Source organism: Rhagoletis pomonella, unplaced genomic scaffold (assembly GCF_013731165.1).
Source record: "Rhagoletis pomonella isolate Grant_MI unplaced genomic scaffold, Rhpom_1.0 Rhpom_scaffold_00003, whole genome shotgun sequence".
NCBI classification, from domain to species: Eukaryota; Metazoa; Arthropoda; class Insecta; order Diptera; family Tephritidae; genus Rhagoletis; species Rhagoletis pomonella.
The window spans coordinates 1,679,081-1,691,867 of NW_023458557.1; the positions used below are offsets into that span (position 1 = coordinate 1,679,081).

Below are 12,787 nucleotides of genomic sequence, written 5' to 3' on the forward strand. Positions count from 1 at the left end.
TAAGTGTCTAATTTGTAACTTTTTACAGAAATAAACCGAGTTAACTTTAATGTCTAAGCTAAAGACTTCGTTGCCTAATTATTAGAACTCGCGTTAAATTCGCAAGCGTGATCGACGACATTGCTTTATTTCGCAGTCTTTATTGCAATCTGCCAACTTGCGATTCCTTTGTTGCAAAATTTCACTGCAAGTTTAATTAACTAATTAATCCCAACGGCTTTTTACCCTCCATTCCCGCCCAACCGACACGACGTACCTTTTTTTTTTAGTTTTTCGTGCCGAGTAGTGGAAACAGGAGTTTGTTAAGTGTCGAGATCTACAACTATTCAGCTACAGAATCAAATTCATCAGCTGATTGGATATGCTAAAGATAGTATTTCAATTATTGAGAGTGGAAATAATAGTTTTCTTTATAGTAAAAATCGAGTCCGATACGTCAAACGTGCTGGAATGACAGTTAAAATCTTGACATAAACCACGTTTAGTTCAAAATTAGTTTTGCATGGCTTTAAAAATAGAGGTCGAAAGTGTCTTGACACTCGAGAAGGAACATTAAAATTTACCTCAGCCAGGAGGGCCGAGCTATTAATCAAGCCTGTCATTAATTTTACGATAAATATTATACCCAGCATTTCTCTACGACTTGCGAGTGTAGGCAAATTTATGAGCTTTAGACGACTTGTGTAAGGGGGGAGATTGTAATCTGAATCCCAGTTAAAATTACGCAATGCAAAAAGCAAGAATTGTTTTTGAATTGATTCAATCCTTTCCGAATGAACTTGGTAGCGGGGATTCCAAACAATAGATCCATATTCTAGTATAGGTCTAACTAAACTGGTAAAAAGAGCTTTTGTAACATGGGCAAATCACTTCGCCGGAGCCCCCGATTAAACAGTGATACAATGGAAGGTAACGTTTCTGCATCGAATACTGCCACGTCGAATAGTGCCGGAACCAGAGCCACTACTACACGGACTGATGTTGGAGTCGCCACCACCTCCACCGCTTATTCACCCGAGCAACGTCAATAACGTTATTGAACAGCTCAAAATTAGGTTTGGTCGTCCGTAGTCAACTAGCACAAGTTCGCGAAATCGCGCCCATATCAGAGAGTGCAATGATGAGGTTAGTCCCATTTTAAAACAAAGGTAAACAATATTTGCATTTTTCTAAAGTCAGCCAACGGCGGAGAACAGCATCTCGCCAATCCTACACTACTGGATGAACTCGTCATGAAATTGCCGATGGGTAAACGTATCGAGTGGGCAAGCTACTCAGCATCCATACAGCCGTATGCAACAGTAAGCCACTTTAGCGAGTAGCTCACGAAATTGGCGAATGTTATCTCGTCAGTGTATGACATCGAGTCAATGCGAGACTCTAAACGTCGTGTCGTATTGCATGCCACCGAGTCGCAACGTCAGCCGAGCTGCCCATTATGCCAGGGCCCACTTAGACCGGTTGAATGCAGACAGTTTATTGATCGTTCAGTACACGCGATTGCCAACGGCGCAAGCCATGTGCCGTAGAGGGGTGCAGAAGGATGCACCACAAATTATTGCATGAAGGTGGGTGCAATGCTAATAATATGCCAGCAGATATACGCCAACGCAACAAGAACGTCCCCGTATCCAAACGATTTCCAGAAACTCAACAGTCATCCCGTAGCTGACAGCCAAGTGATACAGAAGCTGCAGTTCTTAGCTGCAATACGGGTCCCGCTGATAACAAACTTCTATTTAGAATTCTACCAGTTGTTTTGTACGGCAATAATAAGCTCGTCGAAAAGTATGCTCTGCTGGAATTGGGTTTACGTGGCCAGGAACAACGTTTAAACGTACAGTGGTTCGGAGGCCGCGCCGCACAATAACCAGCCGTCATAGTAGACTTGTTTGTCAGCGGAGCCGGTATGCAAAAAAGGCATAAATTGCGAAATGTCTACGGGGTGTCGAATTTGCAGCTGCCATCGCAAAAGCTTAAGCAAGACTGAGTTAAGCTGTGCTGACACACATATGCGTAAGTTGCCGATACAACCCTATTCAAAGGTAAGTCCTAAGTTATTGATCGGGCTTGATCACTGCCACCTCGGTTTGCCATTGTCAACTGTGAAAATGAACAAGGGCGGTCCGTTCGCAGCACACTCCGAGTTGGGATGGCGAAATTCGTTGCCGCTGTGCTTGCTGGTGAACACCCACAGTGACCAGTCGTTGCACAATCTGGTAGCTGACTATTTTGAGACTGAGAGTTTTGGGGTCAGACCATCACCACCCATCGAAAGTGAAGCCGATATCCGCGCGAAAACTATTCTGGAGAAGACTTCGCGCCGCGTTAATGGAAGGTTCCAGACGGGTCTGCTGTGGAAGCGTGACAATGTTGAGCTGCCTGATAGCTATGCCATGGCGCTCAAAAGGTTGAAAGGTATTGAAAACAAGATGAGGCGCGATGCTGCGTTCGCTGCCGAATACAAACACATCATAGACGCCTATGTAGCAAAGGGTTACGCACGGAAGTTACTGCCATCAGACGTCGCCTTGCCATCACCTAGGATATGGTACTTACCACACTTTGCGGTGACTAACCCTAACAAGCCAGGCAAGCTACGTTTAGTTTTCGACGCTGCAGCTGAAGTTGGTGGTGTTTCCCTTAATTCAAATCTGTTGAAAGGGCCACAAGAGTACAAGTCATTGCCATCTATACTTTTCCATTTACGCCAAGGAGCGATTGCGGTGTGTGGTGACATAAGAGAAATGTTTCACCAAATATTAGTTCTCAGCGATTCCCGTGGCGTTGTGGTGATGCCACGAAACAACCACAAGTGTATGAAATGTGTGTGATGACGTTCGGTGCTCCCTGCTCGCCTTGCGTCGCCAACTACATCAAGACAGTCAATGCGCTAGAGCATCGCAGTGACAACGAAAGTATAGGCCGCGCGGTGAAATCCATACTAAACCACCATTATGTGGACGATTTCGTTGACAGTTTTGATACTGTAGAGGAAGCCATCGCAGTTTCGAAGATGGTGCGAGCTATCCATTCAAAAGCCGGTTTCGAACTTCGGAATTTTTCGTCAAACTCAAAGAAAGTGGTAAATGAGCTAGATGGTACCGAAGCTACACGATCTATTTCCAAAAAAGAAGGTATGCTGGTAGAAAAGGTTCTGGGTTTATTTTGGCAACCCTCAACCGATTGCTTTGGGTTTAAGCTGAAGTTTAACAACGTGGACGCAGCGGTTATAAATGGATCACGGTAGCCCACCAAAAGAGAACTCCTAAGCGTCGTTATGCCCATCTTCGACCCCTTGGGATTCTTAAGCAATTTCGTTGTCGGAGCTAAATTGATCATGCGAGATATATGGAAGCAAAGGGTTCGCTGGGATGAGCCAAAAGATGTCAACGATGTATGGGAAAAGTGGCGCAATCAACTAATTGCAGTCATGGATTATACTATTCCCCGTTTCTACTTTCGTAAGGGTATACCAAAAAGCTTGCAGCTTCACGTGTTTGCTGACGCCAGTGATGTCGCCTTTGCAGCTGTCGCTTACTTTAGGTCAGAGAGTGCCAGCGGCGAAATTGAAGTTGTATTTGTTGCCGCGAAGTCGAAATGTGCTCCAATTAAGCCCTTAACGGTTCCACGACTGGAACTCGAAGGTGCTGTGCTGGGTACCCGCTTGATGAACTGCATACGAGAAGAACACTCACTGGATGTCGATCAGTGTGTTTTGCGGAGCGACTCCAAGACTGTAATAAGGTGGATTAGAAGTGAACATCGTCGGTACAAACCTTTCGTGCAACACAGGGTAGCGGAAATATTGGCTATCACGAACCCTTCAGACTGGAGGTGGCTTCCAACTGCTCTAAATGTCGCCGATGAAGCCACGCGCTCAAACTATCGTCTCGATTTCGGCCCAACCGCCCGTTGGTCATGTGGTCCAGCGTTTTTACAACAGCCGCAACACCTTTAGCCTAGTTACGACGCTGTGGTAACCAGCGAAGACGACCATGAAGAGGAACTTCGGCCCAAATATGCTCTGGTAATAGCCAATTTTAATATTTTTGTATTTAAGCGTTTTTCTTCGTACAACAAAGTGGTGAGAGTTGCAGCCTGGGTTTTGCGCTTCTTGGACGCCTGCCGCCGCCGTATTCAGAGTGATTGCTATTATGGGTTAACTGCTCGCGAAATAGATATTGCCAAAAAGTTGTTATGTCGCTTCGTTCAACATGAAGCATTCGCCGATGAACTTCAGCGAATAAGGAATGGTCACAACATCGCCCGTAGTAGTGCTCTTCTACAACTGTCTCCACATATCGATGAAGAGGGTATCCTGCGTGTGAATGGACGCATAGATGCAGCGAGTTGGCTTCCGATAAGCTCCAGACATCCTATTATATTGCCACAAAACCATGACTTTACAAGGCTCGTGGTAATGCACTATCACACTACTATGCGTCATCAAAATATAGAGGCCACCATATGCGAGATTCGTCGTATCTATTGGATCCCACGTTTGCGAAGTTTGTTGCGCAGCGTAGTTGCAAGCTGTTTGGTATGTCGCTTGAGTAAAGCACAGCCGGTAGCGCCTCAAATGGGACCATTGCCTATCGACAGACTTACTCCGTACATAAGGCCATTTAGTTACACGGGCCTAGATTACTTTGGTCCGGTAATCGTAACCATCCGGCGCAGTACGGAGAAAAGGTGGGTGGCTCTCTTCACATGCATGACAGTGCGAGCGGTGCACCCAGAGCTAGCCCATGACTTGAGCACCGATTTCTGTATTGTTGCCATTCGAAATTTTATAAATCGTCGTGGTGCGCCTATACGCCTGCGCTCAGATAATGGAAAGAACTTCGTCGGCGCTGATAAAGAAGCTAAGCGATTCAGTGAGGTGTTCGATTGCGCTCACGTACAGGACGAGTTGTCACGAAGGGGCGTTGAGTGGAAATTTAATCCAGCAGAAGGAGGGGCCTGGGAAAGGCTAGTGCAATGCATGAAAAGAGTATTACGCCAGACGTTAAAGGAGGCTTCGCCAAAGGAGCACGCGCTAAATTGTCTCTTAATTGAAGCAGAAAATATTGTAAATTCTCGGCCTCTTACTCACCTGCCTATATCCGTCGACCAAGAGCAGCCCTTGACTCCTAACGACTTTCTTCTAGGTGAGTCAAACAACGCGCAGACCCCCATCGCGGAAGACGTTTTGGAGCGAGTTTGTGTTTTACGCCAGCAGTGGAGAATTGCCCGCCAGTTGAGGGACCACTTTTGGAAGCGGTGGGTGGCCGAGTACCTACCAACATTAACCCGTCGAGTCAAGTGGTGCCAACGAAAGGAACCTTTGCGAGAAGGGGACCTAGTGTTTATATGCGACCCTAATATACCGAGGCGAGAATGGTGTAGAGGTAAGGTGGAACGACTTTATCCAGGAGCCGATGGTCAAGTGAGGCGAGTCGACGTTAGAACAACAAGCAGTGTGAAACGACGTGCAGTGTCGAAGCTGGCTGTCCTGGACATATGTGGTGAATCGGGCTGATTCACGGAGGCGGGGATGTTGCTGCTTCGCGATATAATTTAAGTCATTACAATTTCATGTTTTTTAAAGTCACTGTAGTCATGTGTAGGGTATACGTATATTTATGCATTCGCATTCCTCCAGTTTCGCCTGCATTTATGTACTTGCATATGTACACGGATTGTCCGTACGCATATGCATGTATGTATGTACATACATGCAATATAATTGATATTTATATATACTTTGTAACCGCATTGCAGCATTTATCATTGTCCCTTTTTATGTTTAGTGTGAATATGCTCAAGAACCTGTTGCGCTCTTACATATGTACTCACTATGTGCATATTTTGTGAACTTACCGCAATGCGTCAATCGCCGTTCTATTGCGCGCGCATATAAATTGCCAAATTCTTTCGCGCAAATGTCGACTAGATTTAGTCGTCGATCGAATTAGAACAGCGAAGCACACACTGCGGTGAGTACAGAATTTATATGTACATACATTTATAAGTGTCTAATATAAATGGTTATGTTTAAACGAACTTGAAGTGAATGTGAACAGGACACAGTTCATGGTCTTATCTAGTGTGGCTAATGCGAACTCATTCAACTATAGCTTAAAAATCAGAGATGAAAAGCTCGAGGAGGTAAAAATCATTAAATACCTAGGTATATACATTGATAATAAGTTAAAATTCGATGAGCATGTTGACTATGCAGTAAATAAAATTGCTACAAAAATTGGTCTCATGAAAATATCATGTAAGTACCTAGGAAGAAGATATAAAACACTTGTGTATAGGTCCATAATAGAACCACACTTCATATAGGCTGAATTTCTTTATTCATTCTGAACGTTTGGAATAAACTTTTTTGTTTACTTATTCTTTAGAACGTTCCTGATGATATGTTAACGTATATTTCAAACACATTCTGTTTATTCCGGCTGTGAAATGGGATTATCCGGAATGTATAAAGAAACGCAGCCATATTGTCCAACGATCTTTTTCATGGCAAGCGATACACAAATCGACAAGTTACAAAAAATTCAAAACAGAGCAATGCGATTTATACTGAATAAGTGTCACGATGCACCCACACGAGAGATGCTCGCCGATATGAACTGGCTGAGTCTTAATTTTTTATCACGCCATGAAATTCTTGTTCAATATAAAGAATGGTCGGTTGCCGGACTACCTGAGCGACAATCTCAGATATATAAATGAAACTCATTCATACATACTCAGGGAAAATATTAGCTTTAGATTGCCGTTATATAGGACAGAAGTGGATAAAATGAACATATTCTACAAAGGATTAAAGTGTTTTAACGAATTACCGCCACAAACAAGAAATTGTGAAAGCATTGCCAGCTTCCAGAGATCATTACTTGATCACTGTCGAACACTACCTATCAGATAGAGGCTCGGCATGGAAACAAATCCTCAATACGAGATTGGAAACTAGTGCTTTCCAACTGCCCTAAGAACTGAAGCAGCAATGTGAGAAGAGAGGTGCAGATTGGAAACTAGTGCTTTCCAACTGCCCTAACAACTGAACAAACAATGTGAGAAGTGAAGGTGCAGATTGGAGACTAGTCTTTTCCAACTGCCCTAACAACTGAAGCAATAATATGAGAAGGGAAGGTGCAGATTGGAAACTAGTTCTTTCCAACTGCCCTAACAATTGTGGAAATGATCAGCCCTGTTCTGCAATCCGAGTCGGAATCGCATCGGAATCGGAATTCAATTCCCGATCGGAACTTTTGTTTCGAAGTTAATATCGAATCCGATTGTGTAAAAAAAAGGAACAAACCTCCAATCTGTCAACTTTGTTTTGAAGTGTGTCAATTTCATTTGGATAAATAAAACCGAGAAAATAAACATGAGTTCAATTGTTTTATTGGCAATTTTGCTGAATAATGAGCAGCAAACATCTGAAAAAGTGAAGCGAAAAATTTTGCGCGATCACAGCAATCCCATGGAATTACCGGACTCAGCGTTAGTAGTATAAAAAGTTGTTTTTTATACTAACGCCATTTTAAACTATTAATTTATATTTTACAGCTTTATTGCGCTCTATAGAATAAACAAGCAAGCGTTCCTCATGATTTTGAGATACTTGCAGCCTTTTGTAAAAAGAAGCTCCATTCCCGCAGTCTTGAAGTTGGCAGCAACGCTGCGATTCCTCGCCGAAGGTGGGTATCAAAGATCTGTAGGAGTGGACTCAAGCATCGCTTTGGGAAGGAGCACCGTCTCCAAGATAATTTCAGAAATAATTACGCTCATGGAGCGGAGACTTTGCAGATTTGCGATCATAATATGGTTATTAGAGCTATTGATGCTTGTCATCCGGGTTCTAGCCATGACTTTTTTATATGGAGCATGAGCAATGCAAGACAGTTTGTCATGACGAAGTATCGAGATGGTGATCACAATTCGTGGTTATTGGGCGATGCCGGGTATGCTCTGGCACCTTTTCTATTAACACCATATAGAAATCCAGAACCACTGTCTATATAACACGCGTTTAACAAAACACATGCTTCGGCTCGTAATATAGTTGAACGAACAATTGGGGATCTTAAAACTCGTTTTCGGTCTTTATTAGGAACCTTGCAGTACAAGCCAAAAAAGGTTGTGAAAATAATTAATGTATGTGTTGCCTTGCATAATATTTGTCGCCACTAACGGGTGATTTTTTAAGAGCTTGATACCTTTTTTTTTAAAAAAAACGCATAAAATTTGCAAAATCTCATCGGTTCTTTATTTGAAACGTTAGATTGGTCCATGACATTTACTTTTTGAAGATAATTTCATTTAAATGTTGACCGCGGCTGCGTCTTAGGTGGTCCATTCGGAAAGTCCAATTTTGGGCAACTTTTTCGAGCATTTCGGCCGGAATAGCCCGAATTTCTTCGGAAATGTTGTCTTCCAAAGCTGGAATAGTTGCTGGCTTATTTCTGTAGACTTTAGACTTGACGTAGCCCCACAAAAAATAGTCTAAAGGCGTCAAATCGCATGATCTTGGTGGCCAACTTACCGGTCCATTTCTTGAGATGAATTGTTCTCCGAAGTTTTCCCTCAAAATGGCCATAGAATCGCGAGCTGTGTGGCATGTAGCGCCATCTTGTTGAAACCACATGTCAACCAAGTTCAGTTCTTCCATTTTTGGCAACAAAAAGTTTGTTAGCATCGAACGATAGCGATCGCCATTCACCGTAACGTTGCGTCCAACAGCATCTTTGAAAAAATACGGTCCAATGATTCCACCAGCGTACAAACCACACCAAACAGTGCATTTTTCGGGATGCATGGGCAGTTCTTGAACGGCTTCTGGTTGCTCTTCACTCCAAATGCGGCAATTTTGCTTATTTACGAAGCCATTCAACCAGAAATGAGCCTCATCGCTGAACAAAATTTGTCGATAAAAAAACGGATTTTCTGCCAACTTTTCTAGGTAATAAAATTCAATGATTTGCAAGCGTTGCTCGTTAGTAAGTCTATTCATGATGAAATGTCAAAGCATACTGAGCATCTTTCTCTTTGACACCATGTCTGAAATCCCACGTGATCTGTCAAATACTAATGCATGAAAATCCTAACCTCAAAAAAATCACCCGTTACAAAGTTTTAGAACGAATAAGAATTTAATTGAAATGTTCATAAATACAAATTTAATACATGTTTGTCTTTTTTATGAAGTTTTTTCTATCAACGTAGATGATTTTAGGCTTAAGCTGCTAAATTTTAACATGGTTTCAAAGTTTCGGTCTGATGGATATGGTGGAGTCGCCATTGCTGTCAGAAACAATATTAAATTCAAAATAATACATTTTCATTCAACAGCAGACATTTATGTGATAACTACGACTAACTTGCAACCAAATTTTATTTTTGTTTCGGTATATTTTGCACCTAGAATTTCGACACAAACCTTTAAAGATGAAATTGACAATTTATTTACTGTCTGTGAACGACAAAACAATGTGATTATTGGAGGTGATTTCAACGCTCGTGCTGAAATTTTTGGAGACGAGCTCACTAGTGCAAAGGGAAAAATTCTGGTTGATGCTTTGAATGCATCCTCCTTTCATTGTTTAAATAACAAAAGTTTTACCTTTTATCAAAATCAAGGAGCAGCTCACAATCAAAACGGCAGTGTTTTAGATCTTTCCTTTGTAAATGCGTGTAGCTCAAACTTTTCCTGGAATACACTTAATGTGTACCTTGGAAAAAGTCATCATAAGCCTATTTTAATTGAAATTCTAAATGTACAAACAAGAATGCATACTTTTGTTGCCAGAAAGAAATTACTGTCCAACCTTGGAAGTGCTGAATTAACTCCTGATTTCCCATAAATTGAAAAAACGTTTCAGAACAATATCAAGGCTGTCACCTACAAATGTTCGTCAAATAGAACTCCCAAAAAATGGTGGACGGATGAGCTTACTGCATGCTTCCGGAGGATGCAAGCAGCTAGACAGAAACCAAATAGATTTTGTAACCTGAACAATATTCAAGCTTTTAAGGACGCTCTCTTTTTGTGGAAAGATATGGTTAAAAAGGCTAAGGCTGAAAATTATAAAAAGCATTTAGATGAACTCAGCAACGTTCCCAATACTAAGGAATTTTGGAAGGGTATTAATGCAATTAGGGGAGCTACAAAACCAAACTCTTCGTTGTGGGAATGGGACTCGTCACGCAATTTGGACTATCTAAGATTTTTAAAAGGACAAGTTAATTCAAATGTTTTTCTTTTTGCTCCGATGCCTGCAGTCAGTCTATCTAAGACACCCTTCACTTTGGATGAATTATTATTGGCTCTTAACAGCAAATCTAAGGCAACAGCGGCTGGATGTGATGGCATTAAATATGACATGTTTAAAGCTCTTAGTCCAAATGGTTTCCAAAAGGTTTTGGTGGCCATGAACAAATGCTGGCAATCTAATACAGTCTTAAATTCTTGGATATTTATCAAAATTGTACCTTTGTTAAAAAAAGCAAGGACCCTACTTGTATACAAAGTTTCCCCGATTTCCTTAATTTCCGTTTCTGTTAAAATTATAAATTTAATGGTCAAGAATCGTCTTGTTGATTTTGTGAATAGGAATTCCCTTTTGCCTCTTCGGTCTTTGGCCTATCAGAAAAACAAATCAGTTGGCATGAGTCTGAATGAAATGACTCACCTGTAGTGCAATTCACTAACTTTTAACGATACGATTTGTCGAGGTCTAATATAACGATTTTTGTAAGTAACGATTGTGTTATTCGGTAACTCTTTTTTAACGACACTAAACAGCTGACATTTTCTTTATATTCCAATAAAAGAATGGTGGCATCTCAGCTTAACGAAACGTCAAAAAATGCGAAAAGCAGAAAGAAAAACGACGAAAAACAAATTAATTCCTTGCTTGCAAAGTGGTATACACATAGTTTTCTGAATATTTTAATATACTTTTAAAAAATTAAGTAAAATAAAACGTTTATTTATTTTGTATTATTAGACATAACCATTTTCGCATATTATAGAATGGCTTTGTCAGTACCCAGTGTTCAAAAGAGAAGCCGGACCACAGCAGAACAACTAAGTCGCATGGTGGACTTTTTGGCAGAAACGCCGGGATTGGCAGGATCAAGGTTCCAGAAGCTTCATGGCAAGTCGGACTGCGACAAGAAGTGGAGTGAGCTAGCGTCAATGCTGAATAGCCTTGGTGGTTCGGTGAAGAACGTCGACCAATGGCGCACAGTATATAGAAGTTGTTTAGTAATTTAATACCACGTTTAAAATTTTGTTTTGCAAAAAGGTATGGAGGGATTTGAAGAGCCGTACTAGTATTAAGGTGCGTGATAGAAAACGAAAGCAGGCAATGACGGGAAACAATCCCATTAATGAAGAGCCACCCACTGAGCTAGAGAGGCGTGTGATTGCCCTTGTCGGTAGCGACTATGTGCAGGGCCATGAAACTGTGTCTGAAAGTGTGCCAGTGGAAGTCATTAGGAACTCCAACTTCGTATGGAAGAGAGTGATGAAAGTGTCATCATCGAGATGTCATCCCACGAAGTGAGCATTGAGATGTGCACATCGACTCCTGTAACTCCTGCAGGAAAAACGCCTCGTAAAGGTGCAAAAAGAAGGCGTGTGGACGGTGGTACCGAGGCCCAAAAACATTTTTGGAAATTGCTCAGACCCAAGCAAATGCCTTAAAAGTAATTTACATATTTGTAACTTTACATAAGTGGCCGCTGTGGTGTAGTGGTAAGCAGTGCGCGTTTCCACTCCGCAGCACCCGGGTTCAAAGCCTGGTCAAAGCAACATCGCAAAAAATATAGAACAAAGTTTTTTCTTAACAGCGGTCGTCCGTCGGCAGGCAATGGCAAACCTCCGAGTGTATTTCTGCCATGAAAAACAGCTTCTCATAAAAATACAATCGCCGTTCGGAGTCGGCGTAAAACTGTAGGTCCCTCCGCTTTGTGTGACAATATCAAGGCGCACGCCACAAGTCGGAGGAGAAGATCGGCCAAACACTAACATATGTGTAAGCGCCAATCTATTATTATTATTATTAACTTTACATAAGTAAAATTTTATAACATATTTTTTTCGGTTCTTTTTCAACAGATGCTAGCAGAGTCGAGTGCAGCGAATGTACAAATAGCAAGTAGACAAGCAGATGCTTTGAAGGTAATTTTTTGTACATACTAAAAAATAGTATTACATTCGTATGCTCTTTCAACAGTTGTTAGCTGAAACAAGTACGGCGAGTGTGCAGGTAGCGAAATCGTTGGCCGAAGCTATGAACACAATGGGGGAAGGTTTAAAGGCATGCGCGGATGCCTTTAATAATTTAACAAACGCTATCTACCGCATGTAAATATTGTGTAAATATGTAGTTTTTGAAGTAATTTTTTTTTTAATATTTATGTTAGTTTTAAGCGTTTTAAATGTAAGTTGAAGTTCATTTTTGTTTTAATATTTATGTTAGAGTTAAGTTTTAATTCGACAAAGCATGAAGTTAACTTTTTACATTTAGAATAACCGTTTAAGATATTCGAAGAAGAATTTTTACAAATTTGAATTGCTCTTTATTTGTTTTTAATAAGCGAGTTATTTGAAGTTCTGTTGATTTTCAAATGAATTCAATGTTTACAAATTTAGAGAGGTATACGGTCTTACTGCATGTAAGATATACCACATGTATTTCTTATATACAATAAGTAATGAAACTTCATTTTGTGAATTCATGTTTTAATTTTGTGATGCGCCTGTAACTTGAACGTG

The 12,787-nt window shown here is 41.2% G+C and overlaps 1 protein-coding gene across 1 annotated transcript; it reads left to right on the forward strand.

Moving 5' to 3' along the window:
• The first annotated feature begins 9,237 nt into the window (after positions 1-9,237).
• On the forward strand, positions 9,238-11,600 carry LOC118736453. Its single transcript, XM_036466544.1, has 2 exons — positions 9,238-11,254; positions 11,313-11,600. The coding sequence occupies exons 1-2, from the start codon at positions 11,039-11,041 to the stop codon at positions 11,571-11,573; spliced, it is 477 nt and encodes a 158-aa protein (XP_036322437.1). The 5' UTR covers positions 9,238-11,038; the 3' UTR covers positions 11,574-11,600.
• Positions 11,601-12,787: the final 1,187 nt, after the last annotated feature.